Source organism: Pleurodeles waltl, chromosome 11 (genome assembly GCF_031143425.1).
Source record: "Pleurodeles waltl isolate 20211129_DDA chromosome 11, aPleWal1.hap1.20221129, whole genome shotgun sequence".
Taxonomy (NCBI): domain Eukaryota; kingdom Metazoa; phylum Chordata; class Amphibia; order Caudata; family Salamandridae; genus Pleurodeles; species Pleurodeles waltl.
The window spans coordinates 472,491,821-472,517,541 of NC_090450.1; the positions used below are offsets into that span (position 1 = coordinate 472,491,821).

Below are 25,721 nucleotides of genomic sequence, written 5' to 3' on the forward strand. Positions count from 1 at the left end.
CAACTTTAAAGAACCCTGCAAGCTCCCCGCAAGAAGCGTGAGACTTGCAACACTGCACCCGGCGACCCCGACTCGGCTGGTGGCGATCCAACACCTCAGGAGGGACCCCAGGACTTCTCTGATACTGTGAGTACCAAAACCTGTCCCCCCTGAGCCCCCACAGCGCCGCCTGCAGAGGGAATCCCGAGGCTTCCCCTGACCGCGACTCTTTGAACCTAAAGTCCCGACGCCTGGGAGAGACCCTGCACCCGCAGCCCCCAGGACCTGAAGGACCGGACTTTCACTGGAGAAGTGACCCCCAGGAGTCCCTCTCCCTTGTCCAAGTGGAGGTTTCCCCGAGGAATCCCCCCCTTGCCTGCCTGCAGCGCTGAAGAGATCCCGAGATCTCTCATAGACTAACATTGCGAACCCGACGCCTGTTCCTACACTGCACCCGGCCGCCCCCGCGCTGCTGAGGGTGAAATTTCTGTGTGGACTTGTGTCCCCCCCGGTGCCCTACAAAACCCCCCTGGTCTGCCCTCCGAAGACGCGGGTACTTACCTGCAAGCAGACCGGAACCGGGGCACCCCCTTCTCTCCATTCTAGCCTATGTGTTTTGGGCACCACTTTGAACTCTGCACCTGACCGGCCCTGAGCTGCTGGTGTGGTGACTTTGGGGTTGCTCTGAACCCCCAACGGTGGGCTACCTTGGACCAAGAACTAAGCCCTGTAAGTGTCTTACTTACCTGGTTAACCTAACAAATACTTACCTCCCCTAGGAACTGTGAAAATTGCACTGTGTCCACTTTTAAAACAGCTATTTGTGAATAACTTGAAAAGTATACATGCAATTTTGATGATTTGAAGTTCCTAAAGTACTTACCTGCAATACCTTTCGAATGAGATATTACATGTAGAATCTGAACCTGTGGTTCTTAAAATAAACTAAGAAAATATATTTTTCTATACAAAAACCTATTGGCTGGATTTGTCTCTGGGTGTGTGTACCTCATTTATTGTCTGTGTGTATGTACAACAAATGCTTAACACTACTCCTTGGATAAGCCTACTGCTCGACCACACTACCACAAAATAGAGCATTAGTATTATCTCTTTTTGCCACTATCTTACCTCTAAGGGGAACCCTTGGACTCTGTGCATGCTATTCCTTACTTTGAAATAGCACATACAGAGCCAACTTCCTACATTGGTGGATCAGCGGTGGGGTACAAGACTTTGCATTTGCTGGACTACTCAGCCAATACCTGATCACACGACAAATTCCAAAATTGTCATTAGAAATTCATTTTTGCAATTGGAAAGTTTTCTAAATTCTTAAAAGTCCTGCTAGGGCCTTGTGTGTTAAGTCCCTGTTTAGCATTGTCTTTTTAGAGTTTAAAAGTTTGTTAAAAGTTTGAATTAGATTCTAGAAACAGTTTTAGATTCTTTAAAAAGTATTCCAACTCTTAGCAGAATAATGTCTGATACAGAGATGCAGGTGGTGGAACTCGACACCACACCTTACCTCCATCTTAAGATGAGGGAGCTAAGGTCTCTCTGTAATATCAAAAAAATAACCATTGGCTCCAGACCTACCAAAATTCAGCTCCAGGAGCTGTTGGCAGAGTTTGAAAAAGCCAACCCCTCTGATGATGACATCACAGAGGAAGAAATTAGTGACTTGGAGGCCAATGTCCCTCCTCCAGTCCTAAATAGGGAGAACAGGACCCCTCAAGTCCTGTCTCCAACTGTGTTAGTCAGAAATAGTGAGTCCCTCACAGGAGGGTCCCACATTTCTGAAATCACTGAGGATGCTCTCAGTGAAGATGACCTCCTGTTAGCCAGGATGGCCAAAAGATTGGCTTTAGAGAGACAGCTCCTAGCCATAGAAAGGGAAAGACAAGAGATGGGCCTAGGACCCATCAATGGTGGCAGCAATATAAATAGGGTCAGAGACTCTCCTGACATGTTAAAAATCCCCAAAGGGATTGTGACAAAATTTGAAGATGGTGATGACATCACCAAGTGGTTCACAGCTTTTGAGAGGGCTTGTGTAACCAGAAAAGTGAACAGATCTCACTGGGGTGCTCTCCTTTGGGAAATGTTCACTGGAAAGTGTAGAGATAGACTCCTCACACTCTCTGGAAAAGATGCAGAATCTTATGACCTCATGAAGGGTACCCTGATTGAGGGCTTTGGATTCTCCACTGAGGAGTACAGGATTAGGTTCAGGGGGGCTCAAAAATCCTCGAGCCAGACCTGGGTTGACTTTGTTGACTACTCAGTGAAAACACTAGATGGTTGGATTCAAGGCAGTGGTGTAAGTAATTATGATGGGCTGTACAATTTATTTGTGAAAGAACACCTGTTAAGTAATTGTTTCAATGATAAACTGCATCAGCATCTGGTAGACCTAGGACCAATTTCTCCCCAAGAATTGGGAAAGAAGGCGGACCATTGGGTCAAGACAAGGGTGTCCAAGACTTCAACAGGGGGTGACCAAAAGAAAGGGGTCACAAAGACTCCCCAGGGGAAGGGTGATGAGACAGCCAAAACTAAAAATAGTAAAGAGTCTTCTACAGGCCCCCAAAAACCTGCACAGGAGGGTGGGCCCAGAGCCTCTTCACAAAACAATGGGTACAAGGGTAAAAACTTTGATCCCAAAAAGGCCTGGTGTCATAGCTGTAAACAGCATGGACACCAAACTGGAGACAAGGCCTGTCCCAAGAAAGGTTCCACTCCAAACTCCCATCCAGGTAACACTGGTATGGCTAGTCTCCAAGTGGGATCAACAGTGTGCCCAGAGCAAATCAGGGTCCACACTGAAGCTATTCTAGTTTCTGAGGGTGGGGTGGATTTAGCCACACTAGCTGTCTGGCCGCCTAACATGCAAAAATACAGACAGCAACTCTTAATTAATGGGACTAGAATAGAGGGCCTGAGGGATACAGGTGCCAGTGTCACCATGGTGACAGAGAAACTGGTTTCCCCTGGCCAATACCTGACTGGAAAAACTTACACAGTCACCAACGCTGACAATCAGAGAAAAGTACATCCCATGGCAATGGTTACTTTAGAATGGGGAGGGGTCAATGGCCTGAAACAGGTGGTGGTCTCCTCAAATATCCCAGTGGACTGTCTGCTTGGAAATGACCTGGAGTCCTCAGCATGGGCTGAGGTAGAGCTAAAAACCCATGCAGCAATGCTGGGTATCCCTGAACTGGTGTGTGTGAAAACAAGAGCACAATGCAAGGCACAGGGTGAACAAGTAGAGCTGGAGTCTGGAAGAATGGCCCAGCCTACCAAGAGAACAGGAAAGTCAGTTGGGAAACCAACTACAACACAGCAAAAGAAAGGGAACCTCTCTTCTCAGGAAGAAGTTCTGCCCTCTGAGGGAACTGAGCCTTTGGAGCTTGAACCTTATCAGGTTGAGCTCTTAGGCCCAGGGGGACCCTCAAGGGAGGAGCTGTGTAAGGGACAAGAAACCTGTCCCTCTCTTGAAGGCCTTAGGTAGCAAGCTGCTGAAGAGTCCAAAGGCAAGAAAAATGGAACGCATAGGGTCTATTGGGAAGATGGACTCCTGTACACTGAGGCCAGAGACCCCAAACCTGGTGCCACTAGGAGAGTGGTAGTGCCTCAGCTGTTCAGGAAGTTCATCCTAACATTGGCCCATGACATTCCCCTTGCTGGACATTTGGGACAAACCAAGACGTGGGAGAGGTTAGTCAACCACTTCTACTGGCCCAATATGTCCAACATGGTTAAGGAGTTTTGCCTCTCCTGCCCCACCTGTCAAGCCAGTGGTAAGACAGGTGGGCATCCAAAGGCCCCCCTCATTCCACTTCCAGTGGTGGGGGTGCCCTTTGAAAGAGTGGGTGTGGACATAGTTGGTCCACTAGAACCTCCCACAGCCTCAGGAAATATGTATATCCTGGTAGTAGTGGATCATGCTACCAGGTATCCTGAAGCTATTCCCCTTAGGTCGACTACTGCCCCTGCAGTAGCCAAGGCCCTCATTGGTATCTTTACCAGAGTGGGTTTCCCTAAGGAGGTGGTGTCTGACAGAGGTACCAACTTCATGTCAGCATACCTAAAGCACATGTGGAATGAGTGTGGAGTGACTTATAAATTCACTACACCATACCATCCACAAACTAATGGCTTGGTTGAGAGATTCAACAAGACATTAAAAGGCATGATCATGGGGCTCCCAGAAAAACTCAAAAGGAGATGGGATGTCCTCTTGCCATGTCTGCTTTTCGCTTACAGAGAGGTGCCACAGAAGGGAGTAGGATTCTCACCCTTTGAACTTCTGTTTGGCCATCCTGTAAGGGGACCACTTGCCCTTGTTAAAGAAGGCTGGGAGAGACCTCTCCATGAGCCTAAACAGGACATAGTGGACTATGTACTTGGCCTTCGCTCTAGAATGGCAGAGTACATGGAAAAGGCAACCAAAAACCTTGAGGCCAGCCAACAGCTCCAGAAGTTTTGGTATGACCAAAAGGCTGCACTGGTTGAGTTCCAACCGGGGCAGAAAGTCTGGGTTCTGGAGCCTGTGGCTCCCAGGGCACTCCAGGACAAATGGAGTGGCCCTTACCCAGTACTAGAAAGGAAGAGTCAGGTCACCTACCTGGTGGACCTGGGCACAAGCAGGAGCCCCAAGAGGGTGATCCATGTGAACCGCCTTAAGCTCTTCCATGACAGGGCTGATGTGAATCTGTTAATGGTAACAGATGAGGATCAGGAGGCAGAGAGTGAACCTCTCCCTGATCTTCTGTCATCAGACCCAAAAGATGGCACAGTAGATGGAGTGATCTACTCAGACACCCTCTCTGGCCAACACCAAGCTGATTGTAGGAGAGTCCTACAACAGTTTCCTGAACTCTTCTCCTTAACCCCTGGTCAGACACACCTGTGTACCCATGATGTGGACACGGGAGACAGCATGCCTGTCAAGAACAAAATCTTTAGACAGTCTGACCATGTTAAGGAAAGCATCAAGGTGGAAGTCCACAAGATGCTGGAATTGGGAGTAATTGAGCGCTCTGACAGCCCCTGGGCTAGCCCAGTGGTCTTAGTCCCCAAACCTCACACCAAAGATGGAAAGAAAGAGATGAGGTTTTGTGTGGACTACAGAGGGCTCAATTCTGTCACCAAGACAGATGCCCATCCAATTCCAAGAGCTGATGAGCTCATTGATAAATTAGGTGCTGCCAAATTTCTAAGTACCTTTGACTTGACAGCAGGGTACTGGCAAATAAAAATGGCACCTGGAGCAAAAGAAAAGACAGCATTCTCCACACCTGATGGGCATTATCAGTTTACTGTTATGCCCTTTGGTTTAAAGAATGCCCCTGCCACCTTCCAAAGGTTGGTGAATCAAGTCCTTGCTGGCTTGGAGTCCTTTAGCACAGCTTATCTTGATGATATTGCTGTCTTTAGCTCCACCTGGCAGGATCACCTGGTCCACCTGAAGAAGGTTTTGAAGGCTCTGCAATCTGCAGGCCTCTCTATCAAGGCATCCAAATGCCAGATAGGGCAGGGAACTGTGGTTTACTTGGGCCACCTTGTAGGTGGAGGCCAAGTTCAGCCACTCCAACCCAAGATCCAGACTATTCTGGACTGGGTAGCTCCAAAAACCCAGACTCAAGTCAGGGCATTCCTTGGCTTGACTGGGTATTACAGGAGGTTTGTGAAGGGATATGGATCCATTGTGACAGCCCTCACTGAACTCACCTCCAAGAAAATGCCCAAGAAAGTGAACTGGACTGTGGAATGCCAACAGGCCTTTGACACCCTGAAACAGGCAATGTGCTCAGCACCAGTTCTAAAAGCTCCAGATTATTCTAAGCAGTTCATTGTGCAGACTGATGCCTCTGAACATGGGATAGGGGCAGTTTTGTCCCAAACAAACGATGATGGCCTTGACCAGCCTGTTGCTTTCATTAGCAGGAGGTTACTCCCCAGGGAGCAGCGTTGGAGTGCCATTGAGAGGGAGGCCTTTGCTGTGGTTTGGTCCCTGAAGAAGCTGAGACCATACCTCTTTGGGACTCACTTCCTAGTTCAAACTGACCACAGACCTCTCAAATGGCTGATGCAAATGAAAGGTGAAAATCCTAAACTGTTGAGGTGGTCCATCTCCCTACAGGGAATGGACTTTATAGTGGAACACAGACCTGGGACTGCCCATGCCAATGCAGATGGCCTTTCCAGGTTCTTCCACTTAGAAAATGAAGACTCTCTTGGGAAAGGTTAGTCTCATCCTCTTTCGTTTGGGGGGGGGTTGTGTAAGGAAATGCCTCCTTGGCATGGTTGCCCCCTGACTTTTTGCCTTTGCTGATGCTATGTTTACAATTGAAAGTGTGCTGAGGCCTGCTAACCAGGCCCCGGCACCAGTGTTCTTTCCCTAACCTGTACTTTTGTATCCACAATTGGCAGACCCTGGCATCCAGATAAGTCCCTTGTAACTGGTACTTCTAGTACCAAGGGCCCTGATGCCAAGGAAGGTCTCTAAGGGCTGCAGCATGTCTTATGCCACTCTGGAGACCTCTCACTCAGCACAGACACCCTGCTTGCCAGCTTGTGTGTGCTAGTGAGGACAAAACGAGTAAGTCGACATGGCACTCCCCTCAGGGTGCCATGCCAGCCTCTCACTGCCTATGCAGTATAGGTAAGACACCCCTCTAGCAGGCCTTACAGCCCTAAGGCAGGGTGCACTATACCATAGGTGAGGGTACCAGTGCATGAGCATGGTACCCCTACAGTGTCTAAACAAAACCTTAGACATTGTAAGTGCAGGGTAGCCATAAGAGTATATGGTCTGGGAGTTTGTCAAACACGAACTCCACAGCACCATAATGGCTACACTGAAAACTGGGAAGTTTGGTATCAAACTTCTCAGCACAATAAATGCACACTGATGCCAGTGTACATTTTATTGTAAAATACACCCCAGAGGGCACCTTAGAGGTGCCCCCTGAAACTTAACCGACTATCTGTGTAGGCTGACTAGTTTTAGCAGCCTGCCACAAACCGAGACATGTTGCTGGCCCCATGGGGAGAGTGCCTTTGTCACTCTGAGGCCAGTAACAAAGCCTGCACTGGGTGGAGATGCTAACACCTCCCCCAGGCAGGAATTGTCACACCTGGCGGTGAGCCTCAAAGGCTCACCTCCTTTGTGCCAACCCAGCAGGACACTCCAGCTAGTGGAGTTGCCCGCCCCCTCCGGCCAGGCCCCACTTTTGGCGGCAAGGCCGGAGAAAATAATGAGAAAAACAAGGAGGAGTCACTGGCCAGTCAGGACAGCCCCTAAGGTGTCCTGAGCTGAAGTGACTCTAACTTTTAGAAATCCTCCATCTTGCAGATGGAGGATTCCCCCAATAGGGTTAGGATTGTGACCCCCTCCCCTTGGGAGGGGGCACAAAGAGGGTGTACCCACCCTCAGGGCTAGTAGCCATTGGCTACTAACCCCCCAGACCTAAACACGCCCTTAAATTTAGTATTTAAGGGCTACCCTGAACCCTAGAAAATTAGATTCCTGCAACTACAAGAAGAAGGACTGCCCAGCTGAAAACCCCTGCAGCGGAAGACCAGAAGACGACAACTGCCTTGGCTCCAGAAACTCACCGGCCTGTCTCCTGCCTTCCAAAGATCCTGCTCCAGCGAAGCCTTCCAAAGGGACCAGCGACCTCGACATCCTCTAATGGACTGCCCCTGCTTCGAAAAGACAAGAAACTCCCGAGGACAGCGGACCTGCTCCAAGAAAAGCTGCAACTTTGTTTCCAGCAACTTTAAAGAACCCTGCAAGCTCCCCGCAAGAAGCGTGAGACTTGCAACACTGCACCCGGCGACCCCGACTCGGCTGGTGGCGATCCAACACCTCAGGAGGGACCCCAGGACTACTCTGATACTGTGAGTACCAAAACCTGTCCCCCCTGAGCCCCCACAGCGCCGCCTGCAGAGGGAATCCCGAGGCTTCCCCTGACCGCGACTCTTTGAACCTAAAGTCCCGACGCCTGGGAGAGACCCTGCACCCGCAGCCCCCAGGACCTGAAGGACCGGACTTTCACTGGAGAAGTGACCCCCAGGAGTCCCTCTCCCTTGTCCAAGTGGAGGTTTCCCCGAGGAATCCCCCCCTTGCCTGCCTGCAGCGCTGAAGAGATCCCGAGATCTCTCATAGACTAACATTGCGAACCCGACGCCTGTTCCTACACTGCACCCGGCCGCCCCCACGCTGCTGAGGGTGAAATTTCTGTGTGGACTTGTGTCCCCCCCGGTGCCCTACAAAACCCCCCTGGTCTGCCCTCCGAAGACGCGGGTACTTACCTGCAAGCAGACCGGAACCGGGGCACCCCCTTCTCTCCATTCTAGCCTATGTGTTTTGGGCACCACTTTGAACTCTGCACCTGACCGGCCCTGAGCTGCTGGTGTGGTGACTTTGGGGTTGCTCTGAACCCCCAACGGTGGGCTACCTTGGACCAAGAACTAAGCCCTGTAAGTGTCTTACTTACCTGGTTAACCTAACAAATACTTACCTCCCCTAGGAACTGTGAAAATTGCACTGTGTCCACTTTTAAAACAGCTATTTGTGAATAACTTGAAAAGTATACATGCAATTTTGATGATTTGAAGTTCCTAAAGTACTTACCTGCAATACCTTTCGAATGAGATATTACATGTAGAATCTGAACCTGTGGTTCTTAAAATAAACTAAGAAAAGATATTTTTCTATACAAAAACCTATTGGCTGGATTTGTCTCTGAGTGTGTGTACCTCATTTATTGTCTGTGTGTATGTACAACAAATGCTTAACACTACTCCTTGGATAAGCCTACTGCTCGACCACACTACCACAAAATAGAGCATTAGTATTATCTCTTTTTGCCACTATCTTACCTCTAAGGGGAACCCTTGGACTCTGTGCATGCTATTCCTTACTTTGAAATAGCACATACAGAGCCAACTTCCTACAACTAGTATCACCCTAGTTAGGGCTTTTCACCCGGGTCTATCTTGGTTCCAGTGGCGCAGTGAGTCCGGGTCCCACGTCTGGGCATGGCGGGTGGATTTAGAGCATCAAATGCAAAAACAACAAGGTAATGGATGGAATGCTTCAAAAGCAACAGGTGATGGATGGAAGGCTTGAAATTACTTTTAGCCACTGGCAATTGCTAGGGCTGCATCTCAGTCCACCAGGCCACCTCAGTTTGGATCCACCCATACGCAAATCACTCTTGATCCTGCTCCTCATGGAAACAGTTCAGCCCAAACTACCAGGCCAGGTCCTCCCTGAACAGGAACACAAACAAACTAAGGCCAGTTATAGGTTGGTTCCAGTGAGCACGGGATCAATATCTGGGCATACACAGTACACTTAGGGCGTCAAATGTGAAAAAAAACAAGGTGAAGGATGGAATGCTTGAATGAATCTCAGCCTCTGGCAATCACTCCGGCTTAATCCAAATTCATTGATTTTTGCCTACCATGCCACCTCAGTTTGGACTCAGCCATATGCAAACTTGTCTTGACCCTGTTTGACATGGGAGGAGTCCAGTCTGAAATGCCAAGCCAGGTCCTCCATGAACCAGAACACAAGCAACCTAGGATGGGTTTCACCCTAGTTATGGCTCTTTAGCCAGGTATATGTTGGTTACAGTGGCAATGTCAGTTGTGGGGGTGGTTAAGTAGAGAGAAATAGGGTCCCAGCCCCTAAGGACATTCCCTAGTAATGCTACTTAAATCCTAATGGGACTCTAATTAAAGTAAAAAGAGAGGGAGTTATGCCATATTAAAAAAAGATTAACAGCTACATAGCATGAAACAACAGATACAGGTATGCCAGGGATGAGAAGATTCTAATAAGGTGGATGTTGTTGTCAAAAGCACAGTGCTTAATTTGTATCTAAAAATGTGCAGGTGCTCTCCTCTGAAACATACGGCTGCTGCAATTCAATGTGCAAGCACGGAATACTGAGGCAGTTTAATCCTGAAGCTTTTTTACTCCATTGACAGTCACTCCCTGCCCCTTCAGCTCACTCTTGCAGCTTTCTGCTCCCTCCTTTTGGGGTGTTTTTTCGTTTTTCTCTTGCACCGTCATTTCCATATGGGTCTTTTGCTCGAAGTAAATGCCTGAGGCAGAAAAATAAGTGGCGGGCCTAAAAAATAAGTGCTGGTGCTCCGCACCGGAAACCACTGGCTCAAATTAAGCACTGCAAAAGCAAATGATGAGAGGGAGGAATGGTTAGCATGTTGTGAAGGACTGAGATAGGTGTTGATGTTAATAGTGAGCTAATGTTACATTTGATGGAAGTTCTGAGTTGGTTGGGTGTTCAGAGCATTATCAACTATTAATTGCTCATCTGAAACTCTGAGCCTAATACAAAAGGGCTTATTTATGTAAAAAAAGGTAATTAAAAGCTGTTAACACCTGACAGCCTGGGTGCAATAAGGCAAAAGAAGACAGCAAAATGCACCCATTGTCCCTGCATGCTGGACGTTCATGCTTAAAAAATATTTAAGACCTTCATTCTTCACAAAAACAATGCACACTAAGGAGGCGGACCTAAAAAATTACACTAAGGACGATTAGCATCAAAATTTAACCCCTGGTCAGACCAGGCATTAATGAGAGGCCACACACCATTGCTTAAGGAAAACACACATACGGAGCATTATCAAACTCCAGAACAACATAGAAGTGCCACTGCCCCAGCTTGGCACACGCTGCAGACATCAGCAATCCCTCCACCACCACCACAGCAACCCCAGACACCGCCACAGCAGCCACGGTGGCAGTGCAGAAGGAGGGAGAGGATCTTGTGACAGCGTACACTTGCGCTTCCTCTTCTCCTTCTCCTGGGACTTTGCTGGACCCTCCTGGCTAGTACTTGGGTGGTTGGGGTCTCCCTGGGGTATCTCCTGCCCTGCAATCACCATTTTGTGTTTGATTGTGTATGTTTCCTTGCTTGTGCGTTTTTTTTACTCTAATGCAGGAAATAAACTGCACTAACCTGTTTTGTGTGAAAATAAGTGCAGCAAAACGGGCTAGCATCACTTTTGCTGCATTAGCAACATTTTCCCTTAAGGCCGGTCACAATGGTTAGTGTAATTCTTTCTGCTGCTAACCATTCCTTAGCACCATTCTGCGTCATTTTTTAAATGTGGCGCATGAATGGCACTATGGAAAGACATTAGCTTGCGTAAAAAAATGACGCACAACTGCGCTAGTACAGTTGTGCGTCATTTTTCATAAATATGGGCCTAAACTTATAAGAAAGAATTGTATGTGCTTTATCCATTACGTTTTATTACATTAAAGCAAAACGCAAGCAATCGCTATAAACATCATTTTATTTTAATTCACAAGTGTGATAAGGTTCGTTTTCTTCAATTCAAAACTACATGACGTGTTAGCATATCCATATCCAAAACTATCCAATATAAATAAATATCTGCAGTTTATTTGTTTTAGCATATTTAACCAGTGCTAATTGAAAATGCACAATGATTACTGATTCAATGAAGTGCTATTTTTGAAGAACAAAGTAAAGAATAAAAATAATCAAATAATAACTATTATTGTTATTATTATTATTATTAATAATAGGAATTATAAGAATAATAGAAGTAATAATGGTGATGGAATAATAATAATGATCATCTTTCTGCATAAACTCAGTGGTTAGGCTTTTTCCTACAACTGATGTCCAATGGAAAAAATGGAGCGGTGATAAAAAAAAAAAAACATTTTCAGAGAAAGTGTTTATGCACTGAAGAGCTTTCTCGGGCTCGTAAAACACAGATGTTCAATATATTTCTGTCAGTCTCGCCATTTTTTACCGAATGTATGCCCTAAGTAAAAGGATTGTCCGTAAACCATTGTAAAATGCGTTGTATTCTTCAATTCTAGAAAAGTGTAGTAGGGCTTTTCATCCTTCCAATGGAGGGTAATCAGAGATCTGGCTATCAGACAGTCAATAAAAAGCAAAAAGCATCTGGTTATTAGCCAACAGGCTGTGCTGACCCAGACCTTCTAAGGTTTTACTAGTATTAGAGAGAATGGCATCACTCATTTCCTCGCTCTAATAAGACCTTCACAAATTCCCTGCCAGTTTATAGAGCGAACCAAAAACACGTGCTCCAAGTCACCAACAGCTGACTTTCAGTTGGGGCAAAGATTATTCAGATGTAAATATGCTAGCTTTAGACAAGCTGGAGTCCGTTATAAACAGCAAATATTGAAATAATGGATTTGCTGACCATTAGAACCGATTACCGACGCATGCATACAAATTTTCAAGGCCATCAATTTCTCTTCTGATAGATCGATACAGGCACCAACTTGTCAGGTCCTCCAAAATGCCCCTATAGCCACGTGAGTGCACCTGGAATAAATTTAGGTACAGATTAGAACTAAAGCCATGGGTCCCAAACTTGACTGATTAGAGTAAGATGTAATACCCCACCAAACACAAAGCTACAAATATTCATAGAACCTTGAAACTGAGAGCTGTTGATACAGCTTAAAGTAAGCTATAGCATGACAGGATGAAGCTTGCTAACCTGGCCTTCATCCTCAACCTAGTCACTGACTGAGCATTTAATTGTGCTTACTTAGATATGTTACAACAACTATTATTATTTATTAAAATACATTAGATTGTTCAGGTTCCTCATTTTAGACATTCAGGGTCGGGTCACAAAACGTTTTTGACTGTCACTATTTCAAGCCCTGGGTGGTATATTAAGGCAGTGCCTAGTGCAAACACCTTTTACCACTGTATTATTAATGCAGAATTCAGGAAGTGGTAATGTGTGTCGAGAATAGTTGTGCATGGCTGTTGTGTGGTATTTTGTTGTGGTGGTGATATGGTCTGTTATTTTTGTGCTGCTATGTTTTGGGCTGCATTATTTCAATGTGATTTTGTTGAGTTGTGCTGTGGTTGTTGTGCTACCTTCTTTTGGCTTTTGTGGAAATGTGTCTTTCTGTTTTAATTGTGTTATGCTGCTTTGTGTATAATATTTCGTTATTTTCAGGTGTTTACTTTATTTTCAGCCAAGAACAGCACTTGCCTTGGAAGATCCTGTGACAAACCATAATTTACCACTGTCTAAGGTGGAAAAATAGTACTGCTTTAGCTCTTCAACTATCTAACGTTCTAGTCAGCTCAAACAGGGTCCTACCTTAGCCCTCCCAGTGCTCACCTTATGTGATACGGCCTCTGCGCACAGGTCTCCCCAACTGCCCAGGTGTGCAATTGGGGTTTGTACCCATTTAAGTGCTCCATTGGCCCTTTGAGAACAAAGGACAGGCCAAAGATATTTGCATGGGCCTTTTTTAATAGCAATTGTGTGGGTACAAAATTTGTATAGGGGATGTTGCTTGGGGTGTGGCAAACATGCACACGAAGGAAACCCTCTGCCTTTTCACATGCTTTACATGACTAAAGCATGTATACGTGCAGTGAGATTTTAGAGTGATGTGCTGAATCTACAGTACCACATGCATATTCAGTTTTCCCTCCCGATGGTAAATGTTGCGAGGGGGCAAAAAGACTCCCATAGATGCTCCAGATAATGCCCCATGAGGAATGTAGTTGCAGACTTGCAGCTCGTGGTGGAGATCATTGACCTCTCCGAAGGGAGACCAGGGATGCCCAGGTATATTCGCCAGCAGTCTGTGAGCTCTATCAGTACCTACACAAGGGCACCCTGCAGCATGACTCTTGAGGGATTCCTGGAATGCCGATATCAAAGGCGATGCCACCTATCAGCCCACCTTCCTCTAGGCTGGCGTTCAAGGCCTTTAACAGGTGTGGGACGAACAGCAGACAGACATGGGGCAGAACGCATTTTAACCTGCACTGGGAGGACTAGACCTGTCCTCACAGTATTGGTAAACCCTGACAAAACTAGACAAACACCATCTCTTTGAGGACCATTGTGCTATGGGACCGGTTCCTGAAGTGTGTTTAGGTATAGTTGGGCAAGTGCGTCAAATTAAAAGGAGAGTTATATTTATTTTGGTTCACTGTATAACGTACAGCCAGTGAGGAGGCGATTGTGGAGTGAGAATAGTAAAATACACATTGCATTACAGTCAACGACCAGTTCTCTCATCTATATAGGTATGACGTGTGTGCGTTTATTCTATTTATAATGGGCACATGGTACCATAAAATGGAGTTTCAGGGAGCACATAAAACAATAAACAAATACAAAATAAATGCCACATATAAAAAGCTCAAAGATCCAGATTCCTAAAACTGTTCGAAATCAATAAATTAAGTGAAGTTTAAGGTAATGGTTCACTGTTAAGCCTAGAACAAGCACAACATATTTTATCGAAAAGGGAGCAGGGTCTGGTCAGAGGTGGGAGTTCCCTGTTAGGTAGCACTCACTTCAAAACTGAGTCATCCACCTCTTTGTAAGTGTGAGTCCTTATGTTACTTGGATGTAAAGTATTGTAGGAAGCTGAAACATACTCTGATTTTTTTAATCACTTTTTCTTATTTTCTTTTTAGGTATATAGCTGCTGATCGCCGGGAATTATCACGGTTGTGCATTACTCATATTCTCAACGCCTCCCACAGTAAATTTAGAGGAGGAGCTGAATATTATGAGGGCATGAACATCACATACAAGGGGATTGAGGCACATGATTCCCCAACTTTTGATATGAGTATCCACTTCCAGCCAGCAGCAGACTTCATCCACCAGGCACTGCGAGAAAGCAAAGGTAAACTGATCAGTCATGAGACCCTAAAGCTAAGGGCATGTACTACATTGGAGCGTGCATTGCCAAAAGGAACCAAATAAACACTAGGCACAGAAGTTTGACTTTTGCTGGCTAGAGATTAGCATTACATTGATTAATAGAAACCTCATTATCACAGTGAAAATATCAACGCACACATATCTATCATAAACATGATACTGCCTCCAAGGATCATTAGGACGGAGTTAATAGTAACTCTACCCTTCCCTTGAAGATATTTTGAATGCTGATATCATGGTTACAACATATGTTTAGGTCGATATTTCAGTGATGATAATGTGATATACTAAAGGGGAAGAAGATGTAAAAAGTTTTGGTTGAAGTGAGAACGAAATCAGAAGGAGCAACATTCTCAGGTACTCAAAAGTGGATGAGCTCCAGCTGGTGGAAATGGAATGCATCAAACACGGAAATGCTGCTTATTGCACTCCAAGTTCAATCAAGGGAATGTTTAAAATGTATTTAATAACATAAATGTTGAAGATACATTTTTAACACAGTGGACAAAAGTAAGACCTTTGGAGTATTTTTTGACTTCACCATGTCCAGGGGCAGGCAAGTGGATCACATCATGTGAATCACATTGCAACCATAATTAGAGAGTATTAAATAGGATTCCTCCGTTTTCAATGAGTAACATCAAGCACCCTGATGGTCTGAGAGTTACTGTTGCAATATGCCACATATACACTAATATACCAAGTGAAATATCCTGACACTATTGACGTTGCAAAATGCAGCTGTAAGGTAGTGACATTAACCTCCAAGATGGATGATGGCTTATTTCTTTTGTGAAAATAAGATACCCACAAAACCAGATTAAAAGGTTTTTCACGTTTGAGTTTGGCACAAGTGTTGAGCCCAGTCCTTCAAGCCAAGAAATAGACAAAGGAGATAGAGCTCCGAAGGACCAGGTTTTAGATTTTTATGCCATTGAAAGAAGTGGCCGTCTTTTTCCTAAACATGGATGTATCATAGGCAGGATTCAATTTTGTACCAGAAATCACAGGAACTTATTTTATGAGGAACCTGCAGCACCATTCATTTGAAATAGTGAGTTTACTGTGAATAAATGTTGTGCTTCTAGCCCGGTATCAGCTCTCCCCCCTCTTTTCTTACTCTCCTCCTCAGCTAATCTACTGATGCCCGTCCTCCAGCTCTACCTTTTTTGACTCCTTCTGCGACTAGTCCTCACTAGTCCTTTATTAAACCCTACCAATCATGCTTGGGAACTTCAACATGTAGTTTGATATGAGTGGAAAAACAAAAAATCCACTCTCCCTTTAATGAGTTCATTTATCTCCACCATCGCTTTTCCAGGCCTACGGACAGATCCATACGTACCCTCCAGAGCATCTTCTCCAAGGAGAAGCACTTAAAAGCTCACTAGGCATACTCCTTCATCTAGACTAATTGCTATGGCATGCCTTTTTCCATTAAGACACCTTCCAAAAAAGCTCCATGTACTTGTAGTATGATGAGCACCCTGAGCTGGCATTGGATCATTTAGGAAATGATCAAAAGATCGTGAGATGAACTCTGCAACGTCACGACAAACCTATATGTGGTATTACATAACATGTTACGTAACTTAACTGGTAGGGTAAAGCACGGCCCCATGTTTTCAATGCTAGGTAGTGCTGCTTGCTTTTTTGGTAACAAAAGCAAACAAACACAAACACATACAAACACACAAACACAAATGATGGACGGATTGGGGAACCAATCAAGCATTGCTGGCTCCAAACTGGAATGGCATGGCAGGCAAAAAACTGATGGATTAAACCCAGATCTGTGCCTGAGGGTGAATGTTTGATTTGTTTTGCATTCTGCCCATCATCTGTTGTTTTTGCATTTGTCACCCTAAGTGGGAAGTGTATGCCCAGACATGGGTCCCATGATTGCCATGCTACCAGATTCAAGCTAGCCTAGCTGATGAAGGGTGATACCCTGAAACCGGTCCAAGGATACTTGTTTCTGGTCCAGGGAGGACCTGGCCTGGCAGTTCAGGCTGGACTGTTCCCTTGGGGAGCAGGGTCAAGACTGATTTGCACATGGCTGGGTCCAAACTGGAATTGCATGACAAGCAAAAAAAATGATGGATTAAACCCAGATCTGTGAATGGGGTGAATGTTTGATTTGTTCTGCATTCCATCCATAATCTGTTGTTTGTGCTTGCTTTTTTGATGCATCTTATTATTGAACTCAGCCAACAATACAGATTTGTAGATTAATTTGCATTTCATCTTAACAAATACTTTCACCATTCATGGCAAGCAAAATATGCTTTGAAAGTGAAATAGCTTTGTAATGATTACGTTATTCATGGGAATGGCGTCAGAACTCCAAATGACAGGACAGCTTTCAGATTTATGTGCACGATGTCAGGAAGGATTTACTGTAAACACTTTGTGGTAGAGTGGAGGGTTGATTGATGCCTGCACATTTCTGAGGATAACTCGGTTAATATTGGACGTTGACCATTTACATTGCTAATGCAACAAACTGTGTCTTGGCATTCTTAATAAGAGGCTTTTAGAACACAAATCGTTGGTGTTCAGTCCATTGGCCTTAAATGATGACGATAATAAAAAGAAGGTAATTTATCCAGCACTGGTTTGTATTTAAATGGACTTAAGGTGAGGTCAGTGTTACTATAAGTACTTCACATGCCGTGCCACTATTGCCCACTTTAATGATACTCACTTGATTAACATGGAGGATGAAAGTCTGAAATGGTGGTAGCTGGATTGGAACTCTTGCAGGGCACTCAGATAGCAGCAGCAAGAGTTACAAACTTATTGTGGGGCAGCAGGAGGGGTGTGACACGTGATCATCTCAAGCAGGCTCCATGGTTTAGCAAGGCTTGGGAAGTGCTGGGGGCAAGAGGAAATGGCTTGTGGTTACTTAAAGCTGAGCCACGAGAAAAAGAGCATTCTTTGAGGGCAACACAAGGAGACATTGTGTAAGTGGGCCACAAGGTGAAGCCCAGAGCATGGCTGCCCATGTTACGAGTGACGCTTTCTCTTTTGTGACTTTTTAGGCTTTTGCATTGAGTTCTGCACCTAGAGTTTTGCTCTTTGCATTGTAAGCATAGTCCTGCAAACACAGCATGTAAATGTTCGCTCAAAACAAGAGAAAGAGAGCGAGAGTGAGCTGGCCCTGGAAACATCGCCCTCTGCTGATTGTTTTATGTTTGCAGAGGGAGCTGGGGTGAAGGTAGACCTGATGGAGGACTTACCTGAGGAAGCATGGCCTCTGCATTTACATGATGGGTTTTAAAAACAAGCTTTCTGTTTGCCAGTTGTTTGGAGTCCACTCTTTACAGAGTGAGAGGCGGTGGTGAGAGAGGGAGGGTTAAGGGGTGGGTGCATGAGTGTGAATGCCAGGTGTTAAAAGGGATCACAGCACCATGCAGTCTGCAGGTGAGGAAAGAGTCCCACAAGCAAGGGGGAGGAGGAGGAGGCACGGCAGCCCAAGGAGAGAGATTGAGTGGAACTACCAGGGGAGCCCAAGTGAGTAGGGGTAGGAGATACCAGACATTTTCAAAAATAAAACACCACAGATATGAAGCAGCCAAAGTCCTTCCTCTTAAAAAGACAAAAAAACTAACACTGTTTCCTGTGAAGAAACATAAAACAGTAACAATCAAAGCACCTCAAAAAACAATGTTTCTGTAGAGATACAGCACAACAATAGAGAATAACCATTTTAAATAAACAAGCTGCAACACAATCTTTACTCACCATGAACTCCTTGGACAAGCCACTCCCTGTAGAAGCCACTTAAACAAGAGAAAGAGAGTGAGAGCCAGCTGGCCCTGGAAAAGCCCCCCTCTGCTGTTGGCTTTATGTTTGCAGGGGGATCTTGGGGGGAAGGGAGACCTGCTGGAGGACTTGCCCGAGAAAGCATGGCTGCTCTGGAACATACACCCAGTGTAAGACGAACAGGGAAAAACACACAAAAAAGTGCCCTACAGAAGAGATAAACAGGACAAAGCGTAATTATAATGTAATTGGTCCCTGCTCCCAAAGAGAAAAAGGCAGGACAAAATGGCATGACAGACCACTAGCAAGGAAGGATTTTTAAATGACACTGATACAAGCAAAGGAAATGCTTTAAGCCCACATTAAGTAGTATATTAAAACTATACGAGAGGCTGTATGCATAAGCTCGACCTAAAAACAGATCACAAATACTTCAACTCCTTGATACTGCTTACACTCTGGTTGAATTGTCTCCCTCACAAGGCTGAAAGCGTTTGCATAACAAATCCTTATGCTCAAACAAAGAATCTCGTTGTGGAAAGTAAATGGCAGAAAAGCAGCAAAACCGGATAAATTTGAATGCACTCCTATAAAAAATAAATTAGATTCTATCCCACCTGCCTCTCATCACCACCTCGACGGAGCCAATAAAAATACTTCAAAATTCAACATTTTTTAAGTCCAACACAGTACAAAACAAATATAAACTATGAGCAACATATGTTAATATATTCCAATGTATAGCAAAGTGTTTTACTTCATAAAATCCCTAGTGAGTATCTAAGGCCTTAGTGAATACACTGTTTTAGAATTAAGTATAGGAAAGAGAATGCTGAGACTTAGATAGTCGACTAGAGAAAAAAAGCTCAAAGGAAGAAAGATTAGAGAAAATTGCAAGGAAAAAGGGGGAAGGGATATGCACTCTAAGAAATTGCAGGATGTATATGTTATGTAGGGGTTGATGTTCATGGCAGCTAGATGTTTTCTAGGTAAAGATCTAGTTTTGCCCATAACAGAATGGAGGTGTTGTAATCGCTATTGTGTATGTTGTTGTCTGCACTTCTTTTAAAGCAAACCCAAGCCCACCATGTGTGATATAATGTGTTATTGTATTTGTCCAATTTGCCAAAATGGTTTTCACACCATTAGTAAGCAATTTATGTATAAAGAAACAATCCTAGGTGTCTAGAAGTAGGGCAGGCGGGCAGGCTATGAGTCCCAGTGAGACGATTACGTGGTTTAGGGTGAATTTAATCTTGTTAAGGACCCCTTCAGTCTCCACCCAGAAGGGCCTAACATGTTTGTAGTAAAATATCAGGTCATGTAAATACCCAGAAGCAGAACCACAATGTCAGCAGAACTCTGACTCTGTTCAAACACATTTAAGTTAAACACGCAGAGGACCAAAAAGAACTATAGGCCATCCAGTACTTGCACTTTTAAAGTGGGGGAGACATTTTGTGCCTGAGAAGGGAATTCCAAATTTCCTCTCAGGAAGAGGCAGAGGGGTAGCTTGGTCAGAACGATTGCAGGGGTGTGAGCTTCAGATTTTCCTACACTCTGGCGACATATAAAGCTTAAATACATTATACGAGAAGCAGGGTGCATGAGAGGGGCCTACGGGGTAGTGAAAGAGGAAAGGAATGCGAATTTGTAGGAGTACCAGGAGAGAAACCACAATAGATTGTAAAATAACCAATAGATTTTAGGACTTTCAAAACAGAGTGGGATAGAGTGTGTGTTTTTGTCTGTATGTATACAAAAATCCCTGGTGAAATCCGCCAGACATCTAACCATACCTGACGGAAAGCACCTGTACCCAACTATTTATCAGACAATAACTTTATTAGTTGGTACAACATCCCAAAAACCCTCCTGAAGGTACACCCCTGGGAAGAGGGCGGAATGATTTCAATACTGTAAAAAAGCACTGCTCTTCCCATTTCTTTTGAAAATGTTATTCTTTGGCTTTGAGGTTTTTTGCAAGGTTTGTATATTAAGGAAGCAGTGTGTGGTTTATTTGTTAGATTCCCCAAAAAAACAAAAGCAATCCACGAGGTGAGGATGACTGCACTTTCATAAGGCAATTTTAATTTCCAGAAAGTTATCGAAGTCATAATGCTGTTGGTGGAACCTCTCAGAAAGCACAGCAAAAGATAGGGGGTTACGGTTCTCTTCAAGGTTCTTAATAAAAAGCATGCCAAGAGCACCCCATCTTCTCAGAAGGTCAAGGTAGGGCTTATGTTAATGGAGCTGTTCATCCAAAGTGAGGCTAACTCAGAACCCCTTATTTCGTGAACGCAGCAGTTATCTAGGGCTTTTATTCCTGCAAGTATATCTTTAAGAATCAAGACTGAGTGGGGAACCTTAAGTTGATTTATCATGAACGTGCTGAGTATGGAGAGAGGACTAACTAGTTCAACCTTGATATCAACTCAGGCAGGGCAAGAAGGGGAATCTGAATACAGCCACCAAATAACTTGTCAGCTCAGTAAGGCAGTTTGATAACTTCTAAATCTAGGAAGGCTCAAGACACCCTTAAATCCATTTGTTTGATATTTCGGCACCAAAATTCATGCTTGTTTACCTTTCCATATAAAGGAGAGTTAGACGTCCCCCTGCAGGGTCATCCCCAAACATTCTGCCTTGTTCCTCCTATTTTTTCTGATCTGTGTTTGTTGGTTTGTGGTACTCTGGGCTCTTTACCACTGCTGACCAGTGGTAAAGACAAGTGCTCCCTGTGTAAATTGGCATATTTGATTCGCTAGTAAGTCCCTAGTAAAGTGCACTAGAGGTGCTGAGTGGGTGAGCAGGGGTTATCTGAGCTGTGTATCCCCTTTACCCTGACTAAAGTGAGGGTCCCTACTTGGACAGAGTGTAAACTGCCTGACACCTAGAGACCCTTTTTCTAACAAGGAGTTATTTGTGCGTCAGTAGATTTGTGGACGGAGTCAGAAGGTTTCAAGGGGAACATACTCAAGAAGAAGTTAATTTGTGGCGTTAGCACCATTTTGACCGTCTCTTTATGTTGCCACTATGTAACAAACAAAGTTGACCACATATCACTTAATTTTTTATCTTAGTCAGTAATGGTATTCTACATATGCCTTCTAGTTTCTTCAGTCGTATTAGGGAAGTCAGTGACTATGTACTTTAATCTAGAAGGCTGCCATTTCAGGGTAGCTTGCATAGCTGTGTTCAAAAGGCAAAGCATATTCAGAGGGAACATTTCAGGTTTTACCTTGTAGAATAGCCTGAAACTGTAGCATATTTAGAAATAATGTGGAGGACCTCTGGCACTGCAGTCTCTGCTTCAGTGACATCACATGCCCTTTGATTTTCACTTTCACTCACAGTCACATACTTAGACAATCACACAAATTCACACTTACACACACACACTCTCACATAAACACACCCTCACCTGTAAGCACACACACAACATACATTTAAAAGCATTTTTACTTACCTCAGCTGCCATGGGAGGGCATATTCACATTTCTATTACCCTAATAGTGAACATTATTTCATTATTCTCTATTAGTGTAATAAAAAATTGACAGAAAATAAAGAGAGCGAAGCCCCAAGTGACGTCTATAACATCGAGCTATCACTGTGTTCCTGGTACTGAACTTGCCACTCTGAAGCCGCTAGGGGTCACAAAGGCAGTGCCAGGGGTCAGAAGGGGCAAGCCAGGGGATGCAGCTGCGACCCCTGGTGACCCCTAAATGAGGCCCATGTACGGGCCCAGGGGTTGTGATGAAGAGGCATGGGCATGCATTGAAAACCTTCACATAAACTGATTTTTTTCAGGGCAGCATTACGGAAGGTCCATGTGACTTTGTCAAATGCCTTCTCTGCATCCAGGGCCATTGCCCTGGAAGGTAAAGGGATCAGTTTAGCCTTTTTTATTATATGAAAAAGGCTTGAGTTAGGCCTGGCAGCACTTGGGCCCATATTTATACTTTTTTAGTGCCACATTTGTATCATTTTTTGACGCACAAGCGGTGCAAACTTACAAAATATAATTCGCCAACAGCGAATCTCTGAAGAGTACCAAGTTACATTACCCTCTGTTTGCACAAATAAGACCTTGATTGGGATCATAAGTACATTGGCACCACAGAAACTAAAATGGCAGAAACTAACAAGTCTGCATGTTGATTTTCAGAAGAACTACATGAAAAGATAAATGTGCCTACAGCCATGGAACTTTTTTGGTGTCAAAATCCCTCCATGAAAAGGAGTGAAAGTAGTGCTTAATTAGCGCTGGTGTTTGCCGGGGGTGAGCTCCAGCACCTGTGTTATTTAACTCCAGCACATGTTTATGACATTCTACCACATGGTGGCACTCTCAGTCTAATTTTAAACACAGTTAAACAGCAGCATCTTTCAAAATTCAATATACGTTAAAAACATAGCAACACTAGTGTGCCCAGGCTCTTCCTACAGCTTTGGGTGATCTGAAATAGACCCAATTGTCACTTTTGTAGGAGTGTATCCGTTTTTAGGTAGCATCAATACCACCACTTTGCAGTGCTTCCAGGATAGTGGATAAGGCCAGCTGTTGTGGGCTTCTGAGAAATATCTTGGACCCTTACAGTTACGTAAAATATCTTGGACCCTTACAGTTACTTATTTTTTTGCAAACTAAGTTCTAAGCTAAATAAAATCAAACAGCATTTACTGGATGCCAAGCACAGTTTCATCAGGACATAGGTAAACAAAGTGAAAACCACCCTATCTGATAAAGACTTCTAGTTGCAGATTCCTTACCTTTTTTATTTCCCCCAGGCATCAGCTTAATCCAGGGAATGCTCTAAGCAGTACTCCTGCATGCTGTTAGGTGGCATTGTTCGGCTCAGCATCCGTCATCAGCATTGTCCATGCCAGATATGATGTTGTGGGTCCTATATAGGTGCCACCCAAGCACGCTAGCGGTAAGTATTTTCCTGCGCCGATCCGAAGACAGCTACTCTTCAGTCACTTTTTGACTAGCCTTTTTAAAACTTTTGTCAAGGATTTTTTGAGTTTTCTACTCCTGGTGTGTCAAGGATGTCGTTGAGGAAGGCCAGGATTAAGCCCTGTGGGTCATGTCATCAGGCAATGTTGGTGTCCTACTGGGTGCCTGGTTCAAACCCAGCCCAGGGGCTCCTTGTCAGGAATAAGGCTGTGCGAGGTCCAGGTCCCGCACGAAACTCCGCTGCACGGATTTCCACCGCTTCATCTGCACCACTTGTCATCCCCTCTTGTTCCAAAAGTGGCCATCAGCGTCGTCTGCCCTGTGGTAAAGCTCATGTAGCTGCAGAGTCAGGACATTGGTGGACAAGATGCACTTATCAGTGCTATTCTATGAAGGGACTACAATTCTCATGTTTTTAGAGGCAGCAGCCATCTTGGGGTGTGGCAGGCCTATAAAGCCCAGCCACACCCAAGCACGTTGCTCACTATTTTGAAGACTTCAATGCAGTCAGACCTTGTGGGGGCTCCTCTGAAGAAGAGAAGATTTCCTGTATGGCAGATTGACGGAAAATCGGAGTATCCTTGTTTCCATGGTGAATTCAGATACAAGTAGGTCGTACTTGTAGCGGTAAGGTCTTGATGAGCCCAATCTTGAAGGGAGTTGTTACTTCCAAAAGGTAAAGCTCCCCTTAGCACAACGAGCAAAGCGTTTTCAGTTTTCAGAGTAAAGCAGCCTTGGCGCGGCGATAAAAGCGCGTCAGAGCACATAAGTAGAGCGCCCCTTAGCACAACGAGCATAGCGCTTCAGGACACAAATATAAAGTGCCTTTGGCACGACAATCAAAGCGCTTCAGTCCACATGAGGAAAGCGCCCTTGGCACGACAATCAAAGCGCTTCAGTCCAAATGAGGAAAGCGCCCTTAGCACGGCAATCAAAGTGCTTCAGTTCGCATGAGGAAAGTGCCCTTGGCACGGCAATCAAAGCGATTCAGTCCGCATAAGTAAAGCGCCCTTGGCACAGCAATCAAAGTGCTTCTGTCCACATGAGTAAAGCTCCCTTGTTACGACAATCAAATCGCTTCAGTCCACATGAGTAAAGCACCCTTGGCGCGGCAATCAAAGCGTTTCAGTCCACATGAGGAAAGCGCCCTTGGCACAGCAATCAAAGCGCTTCAGTCCACATGCGTAAAAAGCCCTTGGCACAACAATCAAAGTGATTCAGTCCACATGAGTAAAATGCCCCCTTAGCATAACGAGCGTAGCGCTTCAGATAAGACAAGTGAAAGCGCTTTCTGGCATAAGGAACAAAGCGCTTCATGTATAATAATCAAAACGCTTCATGAACAATAAACAAGGCACTTCTGCCCAACGAATAAAGCGCTTCAAGTTCAATGAGTAAAACTTTCATGCCTATAGTTGTAAATGTGAAAGCATTTTTGGAGATAAGCAAATTATAGTTTCATTGTTTTTTGGAAAGGATAATGTGTGAAAAGCATATTTAAGTCTTTGAGAATTTCTAGGCTGTGATCAAAACTTTTATGTTATGAATGCATAATTGTTACTGGATTGATATTCAGAGTATGACCATAGTTCAAAGCTCTTGCCATCTCTTGGTTCTGAGGATTCAAAGAAGGGGCTTCGCCCTCACTTCAAAAGGGGTCTCAATCTGATATCATGGAGACGCCTTTAGTCAAGAGTCTATTGATGAGTTATACTGCTATGAATGAGTGTATGCATATTTGTTCTAACCTTTTCTTTTCAGATCTCTCTCCCTGCAGTTCGCTACCCTAATTCCCTTTCCCCCACCTGGCTTCATCATAACTCTGTGCTATAATAGCTTTCTGAGTTGGTGACGCCGGGAGGTGGGCCTTTTGTTCAGCAACGTGCAGATCCTGAGGAAAGGACACTGTGACACTCCTGTAACAAGACAATGACCTGCTGCCATCGCCCGCTCCAGGCCACCCAAGCTTTCTGATGCAACACCCCACCCCTGAGAGCTTGGTTATCCAAGCCTCCACTTCCCAGAATAGGAATTCCAAAATGTTGGATACACTTGGAAAGAAGCTTTTTCTTCCTCCAGCCTAGCAATGCGATCCGTGAACACCACATGCTTTTTGGGCTGTGTCGAGATGGGGCCACTCGCCAGAAAAGAAGGATGTCTGCACTTCCTAGTGGACACAGAAACCCTGGCAGGTGTCCCAAAAGGAAAGGGGGAGTGAAAGAGAAAGAGACAAATC

General features: G+C 44.8%; 1 protein-coding gene and 1 long non-coding RNA gene across 3 annotated transcripts in view; one reads left to right on the top strand and one right to left on the bottom strand.

Annotated features, from left to right (window-relative positions):
- Window positions 1-25,721, top strand: part of DUSP26 (dual specificity phosphatase 26) — an 86,433-nt gene that overhangs the window by 42,593 nt on the left and 18,119 nt on the right. For both annotated transcript variants that reach the window (XM_069213809.1, XM_069213810.1), the window contains exon 3: window positions 14,502-14,716. In XM_069213809.1, coding sequence (XP_069069910.1) covers window positions 14,502-14,716 — 215 coding nt within the window. The remainder of the gene's footprint in view (window positions 1-14,501; window positions 14,717-25,721) is intronic.
- The window catches only part of LOC138265783 (uncharacterized), a 112,305-nt gene continuing 98,202 nt past the window's right edge, over window positions 11,619-25,721 (bottom strand). The window contains exons 2-3 of the long non-coding RNA XR_011199419.1: window positions 18,502-18,728; window positions 11,619-12,362 (exon numbers count right to left, since the gene is read on the bottom strand). This is a non-coding gene — a long non-coding RNA (uncharacterized lncRNA). The remainder of the gene's footprint in view (window positions 12,363-18,501; window positions 18,729-25,721) is intronic.